This window comes from Tenrec ecaudatus, chromosome 9 (assembly GCF_050624435.1).
Source record: "Tenrec ecaudatus isolate mTenEca1 chromosome 9, mTenEca1.hap1, whole genome shotgun sequence".
In the NCBI taxonomy this organism is placed as follows: domain Eukaryota; kingdom Metazoa; phylum Chordata; class Mammalia; order Afrosoricida; family Tenrecidae; genus Tenrec; species Tenrec ecaudatus.
The window spans coordinates 118,566,086-118,588,374 of NC_134538.1; the positions used below are offsets into that span (position 1 = coordinate 118,566,086).

The 22,289-nt window shown below is 38.1% G+C and overlaps 1 protein-coding gene across 1 annotated transcript in view; it reads left to right on the top strand.

The window, feature by feature from the left end:
• GNAT3 (G protein subunit alpha transducin 3) overlaps window positions 1–21,436 on the top strand; it is a 55,278-nt gene extending 33,842 nt beyond the window's left edge. The window contains exons 5-8 of the mRNA XM_075557650.1: window positions 4,488–4,616; window positions 18,675–18,804; window positions 18,920–19,073; window positions 21,246–21,436. Coding sequence (XP_075413765.1) covers window positions 4,488–4,616; window positions 18,675–18,804; window positions 18,920–19,073; window positions 21,246–21,436 — 604 coding nt within the window. The remainder of the gene's footprint in view (window positions 1–4,487; window positions 4,617–18,674; window positions 18,805–18,919; window positions 19,074–21,245) is intronic.
• Window positions 21,437–22,289: the final 853 nt, after the last annotated feature.

A 22,289-nucleotide genomic window follows, 5' to 3' on the forward strand; every position in this document is an offset into this window, starting at 1 on the left:
TATAAAAGTTAAACCGATGAAAGATTATTGGAGAAAAACAAAGAAAAATTACATAATTCTGTGGATTTTTAATCTATGATGAAACTAAAGATTACAGAAGCAAAATAATATAAATCTTGGGATCTTCTATGGTTAATCATTCATTTTTAATTTAAACCCAAATTCCAAAAGGTGTGTAATCTTTGGAGGAAAGTGCTACTCCTGTCTCTCTGATGAGAGACCGGACATCATCTTGTGATTGTAAACAGAAAGGCCTAGGGAAATAAAATCCAGTTTGGAATTCATATTGCACTGATTGGGGCTATCTAAAACACTATCTATTTTAGAAATTAACACTGGAAAGCAGCTATTTTCATAAATCCCTCACCGCTTAATCACATTTTAATAACACAAACGTTCTCTATTTGTCTAGTGAAGCACTGTTTTTGTTTTGATTTTTTGTTTTCCTGTAACAAACAATAGATATGTTCTTGCTGTTAGGTGCTGTTGAGTGACTTTGTACCCTTAGAGAAACACCGCCCAGTCCTGGACCCCCCTCACAGTGGCTTTTGTGTTTGAGCCCTTTGCTGCAGCCGCTGCGTCAGGCATCCTGTGGCGGGCTGGTCTCTGTTTCACTGCCCCTCCAGGTTACAATTATGCACAGGCAGGTGCAGTTTATGAGAAGCGGAAATATGGAACTTCATCAGAAGATAGTGAGTGACATTCTGGAAATGGAGGAAGAAAAGGGCAAATAATAGTGAAGTGTAATTACTACACTTTATTTTGGAAAGACGTTTCTTAATAACTATGGAATTCCCCTAAAGATGAAGAGAACTGTATTAAAAATGATGGCATCATTATGCTCAACAAATGATTTGCTTTATGGTAATAAAAAGTAGTTAAATACCATATTGTAAAAATAAACAGATGAAATACCCTGTAGTTCCCTACCTCATATAAAGTGGAATAGACTCAATGGGAAACAAAAGAATCATTAGATTAACTTTATTCGTGCTACACTTAAACTATATTTTATACTGGGATCGCCTACTCTACTGTAAGCTTTTACTGAATATCCTTTCCTCATATTAAACACAGCTACACAATAGCAGCCCTCTTATCTGCTAGTTTGTCACACTGTGGCGGCTCGCAGGTTGGTATGAGGCTGGAAGCTATGTCACTGGGAAGTCAAACATCAGCAGAGTCACTGAAGAAACAGCGCTTAGCAGAACTTCAGCAGAAGCAAGAGTAGACCAGAAAGCAGGAACAAGCAGTACATTTTTGAGGGGTTAGCCACCGCAAACCTCAGAGGAACAGCAGGATGTCGCCTGATATCGTTCCAGAAGATGAGCCTCTTGGGCCGAAGTAGCTGAAAATATAACTGGAGCAGTTCTGTCTCCTAAAGGAGAGTCACCTTCCACATGGAGAGAGCTAACCTTTCCGGGTCAAAATGATGAGGGGGAAGGGTTCAAGATGAGATGAAACAACTCAATCACCCATTACTAATCAGAATGCAGACTGTTTGAACTATGAAGCTGGGGGAATCTATACAGGCATTCGTTGTGTTCTAGATAAAGTCGCTTTGCATCAGAGTAGACTAGATAGCACCTAACAAAACCAAGAACAACCACAACAATAGCATCTTGTATCTACTTTTTGAGTTTGCAATCAATCAGATTGATTTCCAGGCTGGTAGGAGAACAAAAGGAAAGCTGGTTTCCTAGACACTGGCGAGTAAACAGCGACTGGTATTGGACATTTGAATACGACAATCAAATGCCTTACTATGTAAGAAATAACAACGTCAAGCGGAGTGGCATAGCATGAGGCATCAAAAAGAACATTTCCAGATTTAAAAGTGTAGTGCTGTCTGTGACAGGATGATATGCATATGTCTACAAGAAAGACCACTCGATACAACTACTGCTCAAGTTTAAGCATCACCCACTAAAGCCAATGACGAAGAAATCGAAGCATTTACCAACAGCTAGAAAGACAAACCAACTGATCTTGGAAGAAGTATGGTCAGAGACCTCCTTGGAGCAAAGATGGCAAGACTTCATCTTACATGCTTTGGACATATTGTAACGAGAGACCAGTCAGGAGAGCCATCGTGTTTGTTGAGTAGAGGGGCAGAGTGGAGTGGACAGCACCTAACGACAAGAATAAACAATATTTAATTGTGTCATTTTTGAACCGCACAGAGTGTTACAGTTTTAGATTAACAAGACTGATTTGCAGGCCCAAACAATAAACAATACAAAAGCTGTTTTCCTCACTATGTCTCAGAACGGCTGCAGATATAATCCCAGTGTTAACTGATTTCTGTCCTCATCCGTTTTTGAAAGAAAAGCTTAATAAAAGTTGACTAAGAGTTGAAGGGTCACTCCTTTCTTCAAAAACTAGGAGCAGATGTGTAGAAATAGTTACTTTAAGATGTTAAAACTAAATATAAAATTAAATTAGAAATATGCCCTATATATGTTTCATATGCGGGACCTGGTCGTGCAGTGGTTAAGAGTTAAGCTAGTAGCTGAAAGCGTAGGGGTTCAAATCTAATGAACTCTGGGGGAGAGCTATGTGGCTGTTTGTTTCTAGAAAGATTACAGCCTTGGACACCCTACGTATTGCCCTCCTCTGGTCTCTCAGCCCCTCTGACTCAGGCTAAAGATCTCAACCCTTCTTCTTTCTTTTGGTGACAATGGGATATTTATTATTTTTCTCAAATCTCAAATTAGCATTCAAGGAAAGACTAGCAAAATGCGAGTCCCGATCAGAGGTAAGGAAGGGACCACTCTTGCGGCACCATCCTGCCCCCGTCAGTATGTCAAACTGCAGAGAAGCACTGTGGTCATGGCGACCAGAGTTTAGTGAGGATCTGATGGTTTAAGGGATGGAGTCGTCTAGTTTCTCCTTAATTTCTATATGCTTTCTGGATTATTGATGTTGGGTAAGCGTGGGACTGCTAACCTCAGGTTGGTTTAAAATGCCAGACACTCTGCCAGAGAAAGATGAGCTTACCTGCTCTCATACAGATTTGTAACCTTGAAACTTGTCTCATGTTGTTATGGGTCAGAATCAGCGCAATGGCAGTGGTTGGCGGTTTTAAGAAATAGCATCAACTTCCATAAGAATGATGTCATCTTCACCTGAGCAGAACAAGGCTCCAGATAACGGTTAAGGATTTGTGCCATAGTTGTGAAGGCTTTTCACGTTGTCTGGGTTGTAGGCTGTAGGCCGGACACTCAAACTCCACATTTGCTTAATAAATCAAGCATTTAAATGCAAATTTGTCACTCTGAAAAAATTGCCCTCACTTTGCTTGAAATGATATATGCATGCAAATGAAAATACACCAGTTTATGCTATTCTCAAAGAATTATTCATTGAGCTATCACTAAAATGAACTTAATCTCGATTTTGAGAGGCATATTTATTTTTTCAAAGATTGTGCTTTTTAGTCCCTTTGTGAATTATTGACCAAAATTTTACAGATCACATATTCAGATTAAATCAAGAGAATTGATAAAGGAGATTAAGTTATACCAGAGAAAATAAAATATGAAAAATTTCCAATATTTTCACCTAATATATTATATACTGCTTTGTTTTATTATCTTTTTAGATTTGTGGGTTGTTTTTCTTAAGAAAAATTCACCTTTCATATAATAAAATAATAGTTAGTTAGTTTTACACAACATTCACAAGTGTGTTTCTAGCATGCAATTACTTGCTTTTCCCAGACCAGAATCTCTTTAAGGAACCTACCTGTTCTTAATTTGTTTCAGATGAATCATGTGAGCATATAAAATACATTAATGCTTTATATTGGTGTTTATCAATTATTTTTAATATTATAGTTTTGATGTTATGGCACTGTGCTAGATACAAAGTCATAAGTAGCCCAATTAGCTCTAGATACAAAGTCATAAGTAGCCCAATTAGCTCTTAGACAAGTTCAAATTTGAACAATATCGAATAATTATTGGAATTCTAGCTCTCTGCTCTCAAATTCTGTGAAGCTGGAAGTGTGGCCATCTTGCTCTTTCTGTTTAATTTATATATGTACACTCGCCTCAAGGCAATGGTCAAACTTGTCACAAAACTTTCCTTGTTATTACTATTTCCACATACAATGTTCTTGAGTCCAGCCACAAAAATTTTCTTTCCAATAAAATGTTTCAAAAGTACTGGGCTTTAGTTTAACATAATGGATGCAATGAAAACTAAACAAATAAAAACATATCCCTCGCCATCCAAACAATTCGGACTCATAACAACCTTACAGAGGGTTTCCAAGGCTGTAATCTTATAGCCTCTTTTTTTTTTTTGTTCAATAAGCAGCTGATGACTTTGAAGCAGTCATCTTAAGGTTAGCAGTAGCACAACCAGTGTTCTCTAGTAGTGATAATGAACTATCAAATAAAATTTCATTTGTACTAGACCCTGATGTATTAAAATGCAAAGTTAAAACATATATTGCTATATTGTTCTTTGTTTCATAATAGCTACCTTAATGATTTAGACAGAATAACAGCTCCCGGGTATGTTCCAAATGAGCAAGATGTTCTACATTCAAGAGTGAAAACGACTGGAATCATTGAAACTCAATTCTCCTTTAAAGACTTGCACTTCAGGTATAAGGAAATATCTTTCTCTTAACTGATGTGTCCATCGGGCGTGTGCTTGACAGGAACAGGGGGCCCTTGGGCATGCTTACCAGGATAATTTACTTTCAGTACTATCTATTGCCTGTGTTTGCCCCACACCATCCCCAACTCCACCCCATCGTGCCCTCTCCCACCTTCGTTGTTCTGAGTCTCAGAGCTGCCTGAAGAGATCCTTCTCTCCAAGGAAAGCGACTGGGTCTTGAGCAAATGGAAGCTATTATTTATTTTTTCGTACCTGAAACAGGCATCCTACTCCGGTTGAGTGTATGTGTGTGTGTGTATGTGTGTGTATGTGTGTGGGTGTGTGGGTGTGTCTGTGTGTGTGTGTGTGCGCGCTTACTAAAGTCTGAGCACCAGGGCCACAGGTCCTAGTTCCTTTGCCTGTCTACTCAGCTGTTTGCATGAAATATTTCTATTAAATTTGTTTCTTTAATTTAAAAGTGAAAATAATTCCAAAGAGAATCATTTGAATATGGTACCATTTACTGGCAGTAAAGGCATATTTTGTAAGTTGCATGGGGCATGACAATGAATCAGTTATGTTCAATGCAGTAGCATAATCAAGCCCTAATAGAAATCCTATTTAAAGCCATTCCTTTACGGGACTAAGAAAAGAAAATCCATACTATAAGGCTAGAAAAAATGTTCTTTTGACAATTAAATGCCTCTCTTTATAGATTCTGAGCAAGATGGAATACCAAACAATAATGAGGAAGATGCACAATTTAGAGTTGTTAAAAATCAATATACATATTAATGAAATCACTCATGTATGCAAAAGAAGTGTTGTTAACAGCAGGAATATGGAGAAACATGGCAAAACTTATTTGAAACAATTTGTGAGGGAAAAGTGAGAGCATTGCTGTTATTTACGATTGTAAAATTTCTGCAGAAAAAATTATTTACATATGAAAACGATATTACTTGAATATCTATTATGTAGATAAATATTTTCAAGTTAATGCAGAAGAGATATTTTCAAAGCATATATTTAAATCTCAGGCCCATAAATACTTAACTTTCTAGAAGGTCAAGCCAGGTTTAAGAGACTGCAAAGACTGAGATCAACATGTTTTCTTGGGGATACTGAAAGTAAGACCAGTTTCTCTTCAGTTCTGCCTTCAATGTGGTACAGTTCCTTTTTGGCAACTACTTTCTTGAGCCTCCTGATCTTTGATCCAGTCCCTGGAATGTTCCTTTGGCGATCACATTCAATTTCTTCTCCCCTCTGCCCTTCCTCTGCCGGGGAAAGGCATTCTTGGCAAAGGTTCATTTCCCTTTTATATGCTTTCTCCACTCCAAACTTCTCGGGGAAACATTGAAAGACAGCTTGTACGAGGCTAAGTGTGTGCCTTAAACCAGTTAGACCAAGACTACAATCTCAGTACCTGTCATAGTGTGACGTGAGGACCAGAATTGCCTTTTCTCAACTTTCACAATAAATTTGTTGCAAATGTTAGAGGAGGTAAATACTAATAGAGTTATAACTTAATTTTCTGATTCCTATAATATCTGCATAGAAAGCCAGGTTCGATCATTAGTGTCATATATTGAAAACCTATGAGTTCACCACCTTGGACACATCATACAGCACTAACTAGTTTACCATATTCTCAGGAATAATCTCTCTCATATATATTTTCTTATGTATATGTGCTTTGGACAGGAGAAAGATGAGGTTCTCTACTCCCATAAACAGAGTGTCAGAAACATAAAGGGGCAGTTAGACCCTGCCCTATAGGGTCACTGTGAGTTGGAATAGCTTGTTTTGTATCAGTAAGCTCCGACATGTGGATGACATAACCTTGTTTACTGAAAGTGAGGTGAACTTGAAGCACTTGCTGAAGAACATCAAGGATGTCAGGCTTCAGTTTGGATTACAATTCATTGTAAAGACCAAAATCCACACAATTGGACCAGAGGTATTGGTAAAACCAAAAAGACAAACAAACTCACGGGCACCCAGTGGATATCAACATATAGTGACAGTGTTAGACAGGGAGAAGCAAAACCAGGACACTTATAATTACACACACACACACACATATACGCATACATATTGGTATGTATGGATTTATACAGCATGAAGGAATATAACAGCTAATTAGTCCACACAGCAGTACAGAGGGCTCAGTTCCACCTACTTCTGAGGAATAGTTAATATCATTGAAGTCCTTCAACTCACTAGGGCTACAGGGACCAAGGTCAAGGAAGCAGACAGCTGAGTCTTCCCTAGGGCAATACAGGTAAAGTCTATCCACAGGCAGCAAGCAGCAGGGTGGGTCACCAATAGTCAGCAGCTCAGGAGCTTAGGGAAGCAAGCCTGGATGTGATATCCTAAAGCAATGCAAGACAACCGGGTCCGCCAGCCTCAAGCTCAAGTGATGCATACAACAGCAGCGTGGGAAAGCAGGTCTTGAAGGAACCTTAAGCTTTAGTGACACGATCCATGGGTTGACTGTCCCACAGGTAGTGTAGCTTCCAAGTTGAGGCAGAGAACTAGCTAGCTGGACCCTGGTCCGGATCACCAGAGAGCAAGAGAGAGAGGTGGGCCTTGCTGAGCCATTTATCTCTTTGCCCTCCAATCAAACTACAACACTATTATTCCCACATGTTCCTATTGGCCAGGTTAGCACAATAAACCTACCTATCACGGTGACCCTATCAGAAAGGGTAGAACTGCCCCTATGGATTTCCAATACTATAACAATTTACAGTGGTAGATGGAGAAAAGATTGAAGTTGTCGAAGATTTCATCTTGTTTGATGTCATAACCAATACTCACGGAAGCATCAGTCAAGAGATCAAAGGGTTCATTGCTTTTGGCAAATCTGCTGCACAAGACCCCTTTTCGGTGATGAAAATCAAGGGAGTTACTTTGAGAACTAAGAAGCAAGTTGTGTAAGCCATGGTAATTTTGATCACCACATAGTCATGTGAAAATTGAACAATGAAGAAGGGAGACAAAAGAAGAATCAATACATTTAAATTATGGTGCTGGCAAGAATATTCAAAGAACCATGGATTGTCAAAAGAACAAACAGTCTTTGAAAAAGTACAGTCAGAATGTTCCTTAGAGGCAAGGGTGCCAAGACATTGTCCCACATTTTGACCATGTTGTCAAGAGAGACCAGTCCCTGGAAAAGGACATCATGCTTGGCAAAGCAGAGAGGCAGCAAAAAAATCAATTTACACAGTGACTACAGCAATTGGCCCAGACATAGAATTACTGTGAGGCTGGCTCAGGGTGAGCAGTGTTTCCTTCTGTTGTACATAGGATCACTGTGAGTTGGAACTACATGGCACTGAACAAAATCTTTACAGACTTGACCACTCATCTTCCTCCATTGAAGTGCCGGTGGGTGAGCAGTTCAATCTTATTCCACAGTGCCGCCAAGGCTTCTAACAGACTTGGGAAGAAATACTCACAGTCCCTGTGATACTTCACATACCTAAGTTCTCCAACCAGTGACTCTGATCACTTCCAAGGATCATGCAGAACCTGAGGAGCTCAAGTTTATTTCCTGTAACTTCTATTTCACTCAGTTATCAGGTAATATAAGTATTCATAATGTTTAAACGTACTTAATGTTTAAATGCACTTTGGTAATTGATTTCCAAAATATCACAACCATTGAAATCTCTATTAAGTGCAGTTCTCCTCTGAAATGCAAGGGATCTTCAAGCCTTGGAATTGACTGGAGGGTGGTTGATCTTAGTTCATATAGGCATGAGATATCCTAGTCTACTGTTGTCCAAAGCTGGCCGTAATGATGGTAAAACAATGGCCATACTAATTCTCTAGCACAGCAGCCAACCTAAAAAGTAGGATGCTTGTGAACTGACTTGTGTTGTCTAGTTAAGACTGCTTTAGATGTAGCATTTTCCGTAGTATGTATATACCTACTACCTCAAAACCATCAAAACAGGCTTCAAACGGCTTGTTCTCTTAAGAGGTTTGCTTTCTCTCTGACCCAAGAGGATGTGTTATTAAAGTTGTCTTCTGTGACAATGAGAACAACAGCTGCTTACTCAAATGTAGGAAATATCTCTAAATTGAATCTTCATGTAAACAATGACAATCATCATTAAGACAATATTTAGAAAAATTTTCGGTGAAAAAGATAAAGAATACAATGATTCTGTTTTCCTAAGGTACTTTTTAAACTATTAAGAAACATTTCTTTTGAAGTTCAGTCACAGCATTCAGGTATATCAATCCTTTAATGATTGGCAAAGATAAACACTTATTTTTTATTTATGTATGAGGTAACATTACCCATGAGCATACAGACTTTTGTAATGTAAATTTCTGAATATTTCAAATAGAAAGTATAAAAATAATATAGACATCCATTTTATTTCATTAAGTGTACAGGTAGTAAAATGTTTTAATTAGCACTGATTCATATTCATAGGCTAGAAATATCCTACAACATTCAAAATGAAAGGATTAATTTACATATTACATTAGACAACTCTAGAATTTTAAATAAGATCACCAAAATGAAAAATTCACTGCTAATATACTATATGCCTCATCTTTGGGTATCACTGAACATCAACTGTCACACTAATAAATAAAATAAGTTATTCTTACAGATCTTAAAGTACTATGTAAATTAAAATGCAATGCAAATATTAGCTCTTTTATTGCTTAGAAAGCATTAAAGAGACAAATAACTTAGAAATATGTTTATAAGGATTTATCTGCTAATTATGCAGAAATTACTGTTTTATCTAATTACTTCATGATTTGAATACCAAACCAAGCAAAAAAGTATTAAAAAACAAATGGGATACAAGATATAAAGGTTAGCAACTATTATAACATGGATATTTAGAATCTTTATATTTAATATAACTGCTATCAATAGTGTTTGAGGAAAATTATGTCATAAATAAATTATAATGTTTCTGAATCGTGAATTTGAATTATGTGCACCGTGGTTATGGTGCAAAATATGAATCAATTTAACTTAGGGGTGACTCTGGTCACTCAGAAGCTAATTATCTTAATTTAGCTTATTAATCTGGATTATTTTCCATGGATACTTTGTAAATAGACTATATTAGCTACTTGGTTTAGGTTATGTCATGATATTACAAAAATATTTCTGGTATCTAGTGTTCATTCTAGTGATAGAATTTATTTTAATAAATTATGAATGTGAATTAAAAAGTATTGCTTCATAATCATACCAACTTTATAAAATAAAAATTTTAAATGTAAAATGATTGCTTCTCAACAAACCATGCATTTTAGTCTACTGCTCTGAATAGAGTTTCGGTTCCCTTCCACTTGTACCCCGTCGAGACAGCAGTTTTGGGTTCTTAAAAGATTCTATAATTTTCCTTTTGAGTTTTCTTGGAGAATAGAAGCCTGGAGGAGCAAGTTCAGGAAGAAAGGGTGGTGAAAGAAGATTTCCTACAGAAATTGTCAAAGGACAGTCCTTGCTACCCTCCGAGAGTGAGCAGATGCATCCTAGTCATGGAGAAAAATATTTAGAAAAATATGTTCTGACCCTTTTCCACCCAATGCTCTTTTCCATGTTCTTAAAACTTCTTCATAATAGACCACATTGATCATTCGACCCCTTTGAAAGACATCTATCAATCCCTTTGTGAAATCCCAGAGAGTTGCAGTAACCGTCTAAATTGACTCTGCCTTGAACTTAACTGGTCCTGCAGATCTCCTTGGAAGCCAGTTTTGATTTAGCCATTTTTTAAAAGGTAACCTATTGAGATAAAGATGCTTACATTACTGAGAGACCTTCTCTGCAGCCATCCACTGACTGAGCCGGGCTTAACGTGTTTCACTGGGAACGTGGAAAACCTAAATACACGAATGTATGAATGACCGAAAATGCTACTAGCAGTACCTTTTGACTCACTCGATTATTATATTTTTTCTCTAGATGATGATTTCTCTCATTTAGTAAAAAGCATATAATGCTAATAGCAATTGTATGGATTTGAGGTCTTTGGCTGCCTTCAGATTGTAAATCCTTCCACTTCTGTTTTTGCTTGATTATAATCCTGGAGGAATTAAGAGATACTTAAAGACTCTGGTGTTATATTTTGTGTCTGCAAGGACGTGCCCTCCTCTGTTTTCAAAACTGGACACAAAGAAATGATCTGCTTATACCTTTGGGCCATGGCCGTCTGTTATAATGACACATATACAACTGTGGATGTTCTCATGCATGGCCTTTTAAAAAAGGCATGCCAATTCTGATACAGACAAGTCTCTGTAAGTCCCATTCAACATGACAGGTTAAATATAACTTCTTATTCTACTTGAATCTTATTTTTAGGGGGTTAAGCATATAGGAGAAAATATCAGAAATTGTGATTTTTTGTTTCCAAGCTAGCCTTCAAGAGTGAATGATGAACACACACAACAAATCCATTAGCTCAGAAGCATTATCAGCCTGTAGCTAAGCGAGGTAATATTGGGCTTCTGCAAGCATCATATAGGGCAGTAAATTATCTCATAATAATTTATTCTGGTATGAAGTGTGGATAATTTTGTGTGGTCAAATACTTAGCCACCTGTTTAACATAAACTCATAAAAGTCAAGAGTTTTGCCAACTGTTTAAAGCAGAGCTATAAAACTCAACTGATTGCTCAATATAAGCACAAGGCAGTTTGCAAAGCTGGTGCTCAACTGCCCCCTAACAATCTTCTCAGTAGATTTCTAGCTACATTATAATTTTCAAGTGTATGTTTCTAGCATAAATATCAGGGGAAAGTAAAGACAAGTTATGAAAACACACTCAAAAGATAAACCTTTACCCAAAATAAGAATAAACAATTCAATTTAGCATTAAGTCTAGTTCCATTTAACATTATAAGGCTTTGCTTACTTTACTGTTCAAGGAACCTAGAACAATCAGAAACCACCATGTTGACTCCCCTCATTGCTCTGCACAGGTTTTAACAGCCTGAGTGTTTATGTAGCAAGGACACGTGCTTGTGGGACTGCTGGTGTTCTCTTTCACAAAATGGAGAAGGAGTTCTTTATTGTCGTTTTCTTGCTTTCATCGTCCCTTAATACAAGAGAGACTTCTTAAAAGTCAAACATGTAGTAAATTAATATTCCATTGTGAGAATCTCCAAGTTGTTCTAATAGGTTGTAATAATTTATAGGATCCATCCTGAACTATAATTTAGAGGAATAGCTGAAATATGCAAAGAGGTATATGAAAAAACTCATGTACGATACAAAACCTAATTTCTCTTATAGCTCACATAATAACCAAGGCAATCTATAAACACAGGCCGACCTTCAGTCTGCTTAGCTCATTCATTTAATAATAGCAGGTGCCATTAAAGATGTGTTCCATGCCCCTTAAACCCATATCTAGTGTCAATCTGCATTAGGAGAAAAAAACCTAAACAACATTATCAAATGAGCCATAAAATGACAAGTTTATTTGAGGTCAATCTAAGATAGACTTTCAAAAGACATTTTATCAATATGAATAATCCCATAAACTCAATAATCTTTGTCCTCCCTTTCTGAAAGGAAAATTAAATTTAATCTTGTTATAGGCAGCTGCATGATAAGATGAAAAAGCATAGGACTAAGGGTTTATATTACATACGTTCTATCTTCTACTGAGTTTGGGAGAAGCCACTTACTCTATCAAAGGTTGAGTTTCTTTAGTTTATAAAATGATTGTACTTTTATGTTTCCTTTTTACCCAAGAATTGTTCTGAGGAGCAAACAAAGCCATAGACCAGAGCACGCTGCCTTGCATCAGCTGGAGCACAGCTTCACTTATCCTCGCTCTGTGAGTGTGAGGCAGTCTGTCTTTCCAGCCCTGTGAGCTTTCACAGCGGATGTTTTCCCGGAATAGAACAAGGCTCCTTGCCTATGAGTTTTCTAATCCAAGCAGCCTGCAGGGAAGATTTCTTGTCAAAGAAAGTGAGCAGGCCATCATCAAGGGGACAGATAGGTTGGCTTTCCCTGAGTTTTAGCTCAGAAATTGCCAGATGTTGTAATTCTCAGGAATGCCAATGAAGACCATCTGTTGCAGAAAATAAATACGTAGGAAATAGATGAAATTCCCTGTCCCTTTCTCGAGGAGGAGTTTGTAACGTCCGTGGAGCCCATGCATTGGGAATACTCACTTCTTGGAATCCTCTCTAGTCCCAACCCCAAATTACAGTTTTAAAAATGTTTACTATGAAATTATCCTTTCTAAGGTAAAATTTTTGGCCACCACTCAGGAACCTTGATCAAACTTACAAAATCAACTTAAACAGAAGAAATTCCTCAGAAATTCAAGATTTAAATATAATCTGGTTAAAATTAATGAACACGATTAAAGGAAGGAAGTCTAAGTCAAATTTCAGAGAGAGGGATTGGCCAGGCATATAATAGCGCGAACGGGGACCAGAGTAACTGAAAAGAAGGCGCGAAAGCAATGCTCAAGCCAATTTAATGGAGCTAATTCAGCCAGTGTCCAGTATTTTGATTAGTATTTTATTGTCAAAGCACTGTGCTTTCTGAGAAAAAGATTCCTTCCATCTGAGCACTCATGTCATGACAGCAGGTGTAGTTAGCTTTCCAGGACAGAGTGCCTCCATAAAAACACAAAGGGAAGTAGAGCAAATAATTAGGCAAGAATGATAGACATTATTAGATGTAAAAAATCTAGTGTGTGTTAGGAGAGGGATAGTTTTCATTTGAAAAGGTCAAAGTCATTCAGGAGCCTAAACCTACTTATTCTCAAACCTCCAACACACCCAAATCCTCAAGTTAATGCAGCGTAGGTACCTCTAGTCTTAGCAAGTAGATGTATACATACTTAACAACTTTCAAAGCACGGCTGTCAGACAAATCTGTATGGTGCTGGTACATATCAGCTTCAAAAAATATTAGTTGAATTATTAAGGCTTGTGCACATTGCTAAAGGTCAGACCAGAAAACGGGAATAATCATTTTACCTATGTCTTAGTTTATGGCAAGGTATACGAGTTCATTGTGCTTGCAGGAATAGACGATAGTAAACTAACTCATGGCAACCAGAACTGTACTCCCGAAGCTTTGTCATGGCTATGATCCTGCAGAAGTTGATTGACACGTTTTATTTTTAAGGCACTCATTAGTAGCTTCTAGCCTTCAAGCCATTTGGCTGTGTATTAAATAAAGGCTATACCAAAGTAATTAGTGATATGGGAATTACAGACAATTAATGTTAGGATCTGAAATCAATTTCTCCCATGTTTCATTGTTTAGATGACCTCAGGTTGGAAGAGATATAACTATATTTTTCCAATGTTTAGAGTTGCTTTTCCAGATTAAAAAAATAAATTGCAAAGTATAGACAGATATTTATTATCATTGTTTCCATAGGAACTTTGAGTATTTTTGAAATTATACCTATTGAGTAGTTTTCAAGGCCTTCGCTTATCTTACAGTCAAAACTCTGGTCCCTCTATACATTTTTCATATTTAACTGCAGAAAGCTTTATTCATCAGCAGCATTCAATAACAATGCATATAATATTCTTCATTGACACTAGATTTAAATTTCCAAATCACATGACTATTTGTTTTGGCATGGCTATTTTCAATTTATGGCATGAACGACTTAAACTTATCTAAATTAAAAGTGCACTCCAAATTGTTACTTAATACAGAGTAAGTCAAAAGTTTTGCTATACAATCATATAAACGTCTATCAAACAAAAATATTAAAATAGGAAACTCTTTCTTGACATAGTTACATCCACACATTATTTTGCCCGAGGTCTCTGGACTTCTGACAGTGGTTGCGCCCCTCAATCCCTTCCACAAAGAACAATGCATTCTTTGGTTGATAGCGCATGAACATGGCAGATTCACATAATATTCCTTTTTAATGTTCTGACTTAGTGCAGGGCAGTATCTTGAGCAGCTTCACTCAAACTGAAACACTGATGGGAGGATCGGGCCTTTGAGCCACCAGATCTTCCCACAATGCTTTTAGCAACCGTGCTGAGGCCAAGAATTTGGCTTAAAACTGAAATTGCAGAGCCACGAGCGATTCCCAGATTCCGTACGTCTCAATGGTACATCTGCAGTCACCTTCCGCCCGTTTCTAGACTTCAACCGTTTGCATCGCTCATTGCAGTTGATGGTCTTCCCTTTTTCACTGATCGCTGAGGTCTTCCTAACTTTCCTTGCAATGCTTGGTGAGTTAGAAGCTGTGGTTTCAGGTGGCATAACGCTCCCATAAGCTTGTCGCAAAGCGCAATTGAGTTGAGGAGCTATGCATTTGAGTCTTATTAAAAAATGGATAAAAGCCTGGTCCTCAAAACTGGCTTGGACCATGACACAGGAAGCATCCTGTTTCTGAAGGCCCCACAAGGTTAAGACAAGTGGAAGAATTCGGGAATTCATGGACTGCATGTACAAACTGGAGTCTTTGTAGCAGTGCTTTTGACTTACTCTTATACAAACTGTGGGGTTTAAAACTGTGACAAAGGACAGAGGGAGAGTTTCTTCTCACTGCAAGGAAATCCTCACTCAACCTCCAGGGAGCCACAGCATTAAAAACGCATGAGACTTGATCTGGTCACTCTTAGCCCGATCAGTCTCCTCAAGGATCCGGCATAGGTCCATAGGTCCTTGAACTGGTCAGTCTGTAGTTGAATCACTTTGTCATATTCTGGATGTGCAATGACAGTATCATTGCAGGCAATTTTTTCTTAAATATCTTCACTGGTTTATTTTTATCATAATCAACTATCCCTTGGACAATAGGTAGTAAAGATCTTTCTGCTATTTCTTTGTTGACTTTTTATATGGATATAATCCTTGGTCCCCACTGGGAAGCAGGTCATCATCCCAGTGAAACCAGCAAGGAGTAGAAAGAGTCGAGGGTCTAGTTGTGGGCCCAAGAATGGATTCCTTTTCCTCGTGGCCTGAGGAAGGCAGTGGGGGAGGAAGAGGCAGAGGTCAAGGTAAAATGACCTGAGCCCAATTTCAGCTCAAAAACTGGGATCAAAGCTATTGAATCTTAACTTTCTTTAGCTATAATGTATTGTTTTCAGTCTACTTCTGACTGAGTTTAGACTTGTGTATGCAGGTATTTGAGGAATTTTAATTCTATATACCTGCTCACTAATTGAATTACACAGGAAAAATAAGGTATGAGAGCTATACATATCAATTATGTGTGATACCTCAGCTGCTTGGCATATATTACCCCAAGTACAGTTATTACTCCTGAAACCTCTACACAGCTTAGAATTTGAGGGATATTTCATATATTGGCATTTAACTACTATGGGACATAAATCTCAGTCTCACTGAGTCAATTCTACCTCATATTGACTTTATATAGCATTTCTGAATCTGAATCTTTCACAAGGACAGACAACAGCTAGCAGCTCAATGCTAGCTACTATTTAACAAATATACCTTGCTGCCTGTAGTGTGTCAGGCTTAGTGACAGATCCTAGGACTGTAGAGTAAGTGTTCAGCTGCTACCCAAAAGGCTTAAGGTTCCAGATCACCCAGAGGCACCTTGGAAAAAGACTGGCACGCTACCTGCCCCACCCCCGACCCCCGAAATTCAGTCATCGCAAACCCTATGGATCACAGTTATAGTCTGACATTTATGGGGTCACCATGATGCAGCGTCCACTTGGAAGATAAATGGAAGTTCAACATTAAAGAAAATCCAGCCAGTCCTTGCAGACATCCAGGGAAGTAGCCATGGCATTAGCTTTGTTCTACACTAGGGCGGGTGAGGATTTGTTGTGCTTGTTGCTCCCTTAGAAAACATCCCTGCCCTGTGGTGGATCTACACTATTAAGGACATGATAGATATTAAACACATAAAAAAGAAACAATTCAATTGTTGAGTGCACTCAGCTCTGTAAAGGAACTGGGCAGATGTGATTGAAAGTGAAGTGGGGCTAGGATGTGATCGCTGAGAAAGTGGCAGTTTGGTCACAGAGAAGGGACAGTGTGGCCCAGGGAAGGGAGAGTGCCATTCAAAAATTCCAGAGGCAGCAGATTTTTGGTTTCTGTGAGTAAATCGAAGGAGCAACGCTGTGATTGTACGGAAGGAAATACAATGAGTAATAGGAAATAATCTTTGACAGGTAAGCATGACCTAGGACAGCTGTCACCTTGCAGGTCATCACAGCAACTGTGTGTTTCATTTGAAGGGAGATTAGCCATTGGGAAGCTGCAAGTGGGGAGTGAGACGGATAGTCAAACAGAATGTCCAGGGCATGTGGGGGCTGTAAGAATAGAAACAGCATAACCAGTTAGGACGTTTCTGCAGGCACTTTGGTGCGAAATGTTGGTGGTTTAAACAAAGGACATATGGGGAGGGAAGGGGGGTAGAAAGGAGACTAAGGGAAAGTGACGTATTAGGCATCTATCCTAGTTTCTTTCTTGAATTGCTGCGTAAATCACGGTGCTTCTTGCCGAAATACAGAAAACAAACGGTGGGTCAGGTTTTCAGATACCTCTTCCAAATCACTTTCAAATTCCCTCAGACAAAATCCGGTCTGCCTCTGTGTCTCCTCGGGCTTTCATATGCTGTCCTGGCAGTGATCCAACAGTGACAATAGCAGCTCCTTGAGGCCTATGAGTTCTTAACAATAATACACATTGCCTAGTAGTGAGATCGCAAGCTTTATTACACATTGATTAGGGCAAAGAAGAAAGGCTAGGCTTCATCTCACACAAAGACCATCTCCCCTCAGCTTCGACAGCTCACATAGGAAATGGAACCATGGGACAAAAGGGACCCCGGGCTTCCATAGGCCTGTTCAGAAGGTTTTACATGCAGGGATACCTAGAATAAGGGAGCTATGGAGAAAAAGGGAAATGCCTCGACACAGTCAGGCCTCAGGATTTGTGAAGGTCATGTGACCATTATCCCAAACCTTGGTAAAGTCTAAAAAGGACATCCCTTCCGTTTCTTGTACGTCATTAGCTCTTTCAACATACTATTGTGTAGTCAATTACATATATACTTTACCTCTTCAGGGAGACCTGATTCCCCTAGAGAGCATTCTTTGATCATAGTTTCAGTGCAAAGGTTGCTGTCACTGAAATGTTGTATAATAGAATATTTAGTACATATTATCCAAATAGCTTCGGTGTTTTTTCTTTCTACCAGACAGAAAGCTCTTTTTTTTTTTTTTAAGCAAAATGGAAGAAATTTATTGGAGCCCATTCGGGAAGCCCTCGAGGGGCCCAGCAAACTCTACTGTGTAGGCATGTCCAGCAAAGGGTCATACCATTCACTGTACACCATGTCCCAGAGGGACTCCCTTTGAGCCAAGTCCCAAAGTCCCAGGACTGGCTGGGGGTAGAGATGGAGAAAGCTCTTTAATGTAGCAAGTTGACAGTTGTTTAAATGAACAATTATTGAAAAGCCTAAGAAAGATGACATGTAAGAGTTACCGCATCAAAACTATAGGATTTCCAGTTTTCTTCTATGTTTTCCTAACTCAAGTATGTGTAAACTAATTGCAAACTCTTTGAAGGTTAATACATTTCTTACTGAAATTCTAAACGTATTTGAATAAATTAGTTGTTTAGAGTCCCTGTGTGAATTATTTCACTCTAGTTTGCATGAAGTATTCCTGTTGAGCAAGTGGTTAAACCCTAATCTGCCCAAATGGTCAGCAGTTTGAAACCATCTGCTAGCTGCTCCCCAAGGGTGAGGTGGAGGGAGGGATGCACGCTTGGCACTCGGCCAGTTCTAGATGGTCACTGTGAGTTAGGCATAGGTGGGAAATTTTAGCGTCTTCTGGAAAAGAAAAGGAGTGAGAGAGAGAGAGAGAGAGAGAGAGAGAGAGAGAGAGAGAGAGAGATTCTTTTTCAGAAGTGCCTCAGCTAAAAAAATCAACCAAACAACGTTTATGTTATACTCAGTAAAAATCAAATGAGCTCTCTTTAAGATAGAAGGGCATCTATGGATAACTCTACAGTTTAATTGCAATGTACCATTGAAGGGTACTGGCAAGATCCCTCATTCTGGCATTGTTTCCTGTTGAAGGATGTTTGATGTCGGTGGACAGCGATCGGAGAGAAAGAAATGGATCCACTGCTTTGAAGGGGTCACCTGCATTATCTTCTGTGCTGCACTCAGCGCCTACGACATGGTCCTCATGGAAGATGAAGAAGTGGTAAGTCTCAAAGGAAAATCTCAACTCGTGTGCCATTTTCCCCAACTCCATGCTTTACGATGCCTCACAGTAATATTTAATAAATAATAACCCGGCGTATCTGGATACCTAACAGAACAGAATGCACGAAAGCCTTCACCTTTTCAACAGTATATGTAATCACAAGTATTTTGCCACCACCTCCATCGTCCTGTTCCTCAATAAAAAAGATCTGTTTCAAGAAAAAGTGACCAAGGTGCATCTGAGTATCTGCTTTCCTGAGTACACAGGTAAGATGCCATCTGTTACACTCCCTCACAAGACCTTGTTTTATAAGCATATATTTTCTTATCTGTATCTTGCCATGTACTATTAGGAAGAAAGACTCGTGGTCATTTTTGAGTCATTTGTATGACTCAGAGTCAAAGATGTTTACAATAAGGAGGCATGCTCTCCGGGCAATTTCCAATTAAGTCAAGCCCTAAAGAATAAACAAGGAAGCAATTAGATAGATCAGAGTTGTGATTCTACATATCAAATGAAGCAGAAAATCCAGTTACCTTAAACTTTAAAATAGAAATACAAATTCAAATTCATAGTTGGCATTTAAGTGGATTTACTAGTGTAGAACTTACTGCTCTTCAAAGGCTGAGTTATCTTTCCAAAGAGGAGTCAGAGAGACACCTTGAGAATCATGGCCTCTCCTCATTTTCTCGCTCCCCTAGACCTCAGGTTTCTGGTGCTGACCTTGTTAGCCAGTGACTATAAGTGGCAAGGTTATATAGAAGGATTTATCTTTTAAATTCAGGGACAACTTTTTACTTAAAATATTTTTATGATACATATATGTTTGATTTACATTATGATTTAAATGCAAATCCAATTAATAAAATTATGTTAATGAAATCGTGTAACATAAAATATGATTATTTAAATGCAAATTCAAACCCAATTTTACCACTCAGGTACATGAGGTAGCACAGATGTTATTAGGGACATACCGTTCTGTCAAAATAGATATTTATGTAATTAATGTTATTTGTGCTTCTATATATTTTTTTATAATTATGTCATAGATCCATACACTTATTTAACAGGTAGTTAAATATAAACATGAATTGAGTTGAATATTGCACATTAAAGATAGACTAATATTTTAGGGTGATCAACTATTTAAAATGCTCTCAGATAATTATACTTCTAGTTGTTGCAAGATGTAGGGCAGGGGGTCATTTATCCTTGGGAATCCCGCACTCTACAGCGCCAGGCTGTGCTAAGCTTTCACGGAACATATTATCTAATGAACACAATCATTGCACATTTTAATTTGTCTTGTGTTTGTTTGCTCACATGCTTCATTTTTGTTTTTTTCTCCAAACTGACACTCTCATGTCCTACCGCAAGATGAAACTTTCTCAGGCACAGCCTTTGTCATTTTACTGCTCGCAAAAATTTCAACCAGGAACAACTTTCAACAATATTCCATATCTCACATCAGATCCATTGACCACATGATCCATAACAGGTTGACTCCACCTGTTTTACTTGATTTTCCCAAAATGTCCTGGAAAAATCTGTCATTTCCTTCCAGCCAGTTTCGCCAGAGCTCACATTCCCTCCCCAAATCTATCCTCAATCTATTGGTACAGGCATTGCAACATTTTAATTCTCGCTTGTATCGTGTGTATCTCCCCGTCTTCCAGCTCTCCGTCAAGATTTCCCTTAGCTATCACCAGCTAATGTGCACCAGGAGCCCTGGTGGTGGAGCAGCGAAATGCTTGGCTGCAAACCAGGTGCTCTGTGAGAAAGAGAGGCACGTGGAAGTCAATCCCCATAGGGGTTACAGCTTTGAGAATACTATAAGGCAGAGAACTGCCATCAAGTCAATTCTGCCTCATGATGACCCAATAGAACAAAGTAAAGCTTCCCCTTATTGTAACTGCTTACAGGAGTAGAAAGCCTAACTAACTCCTATGGAGTGACTAGGGATTTTGAACGGCTGACCTTGAAATTAGCAACACAACACATCATTTTAATATACCTTCTGTCCTATAGGGTCCCTATAAATTAGAATAAACTGCATAGCAATATGTTTTAAGCCTATCCATTAATATTAATTATCTTCCTTTTCCAGTACACATTAAAGCACGAGTATCCAGATAATCACATAGAGAGCATCTGACATATATTAGACTTATATTACTCATCAATAGTGGACATACTTGTTAGTATATCAACTGTATCATCAGGTTCTTGAGGAAGGTGTCACCTCTTAGGTTCATGATAGTTTTCAGCACAATGTAGGCACCACTTCTGGTAGCTGGTCATGGCTGTGAACAGCACCATATCGAATAAAGGAGTGAAAATCCTTAAAATTTATGACTGGTAATATTTATGATTTTGTTCTTTGTAAAATACAAATAATTTCTAATTCCTTAATTTTTAAAATTTTATTTAACAAGGGCCAAATACATTTGAAGATGCAGGGAACTACATCAAGAACCAATTTCTAGACCTGAATTTAAAAAAAGAAGATAAAGAAATTTATTCCCACATGACCTGCGCAACGGATACCCAAAATGTCAAGTTTGTGTTTGATGCCGTTACAGATATAATAATCAAAGAAAATCTGAAGGATTGTGGGCTTTTCTAATTGTTTCGCTCTTTTCCATTCATGCTTGTATGTGCTTTCCAAGTTACAAACCATGAAAGGTTCCGTGTGATGTGTGTGGTTTGAGTAACTATTAACAGACGTAGATGTATACTTAGGATTATAAAGCAAAAAAATGTATAAAGTCTTTAATGTAGTATCATCTGTACCTGAATACATTTAAAACATTGTTGAACTTCAAGGTAGGGAGTATCTGACTATTTTGAGTATATAAGCTTACATGTTTTGGATCTCTGGAGTTCTGGCTCTGGTGCATCAATCACATTACATTTGTTTGGAAGGAAACTTCTAGATTGCATTCTATTCTTAATCACAGAAGGATTGAAAGGTCAATAATTTGTGTATTGTTTCCATTAACTGTATTTTTAGAATAATTTTACTGATATTGTGATCATACTTGTACCATAGAGACTATTCAACAATGAATCATGGGGTGTCTTATTTATCAGTCACTTCTCTACTTAGCTTAACTGTTTGGGAAATGTTTAATTGTAAGCATTTGTTCATGAGCAATTATGCATGCAAAAGAAGTGTAACTATTTATCGGCAAAGTTTTTCCTTTAAAAATTCTTTAAAGCTGAATTTCCCCCTTTCAAGTTGAGGATTTCCATCGTATCTGTTCCTGTACTATTCTAGTTGAAGAAAGAGGAACATTCAAAATTAGCCTTATTTTAGTATTTACTAAGGGATGGGAATCCTATAGAATTTCATTATTTTTCCAATGGTTGAGTTTTGCAGAAGTTGAGGACGCCTATACCTCGGCCATAGCAGTCATATGCAGGAAGGTAAATGGACCAACCAACCCTATAGGGGAAAATCCCCATCTCTCACGCCA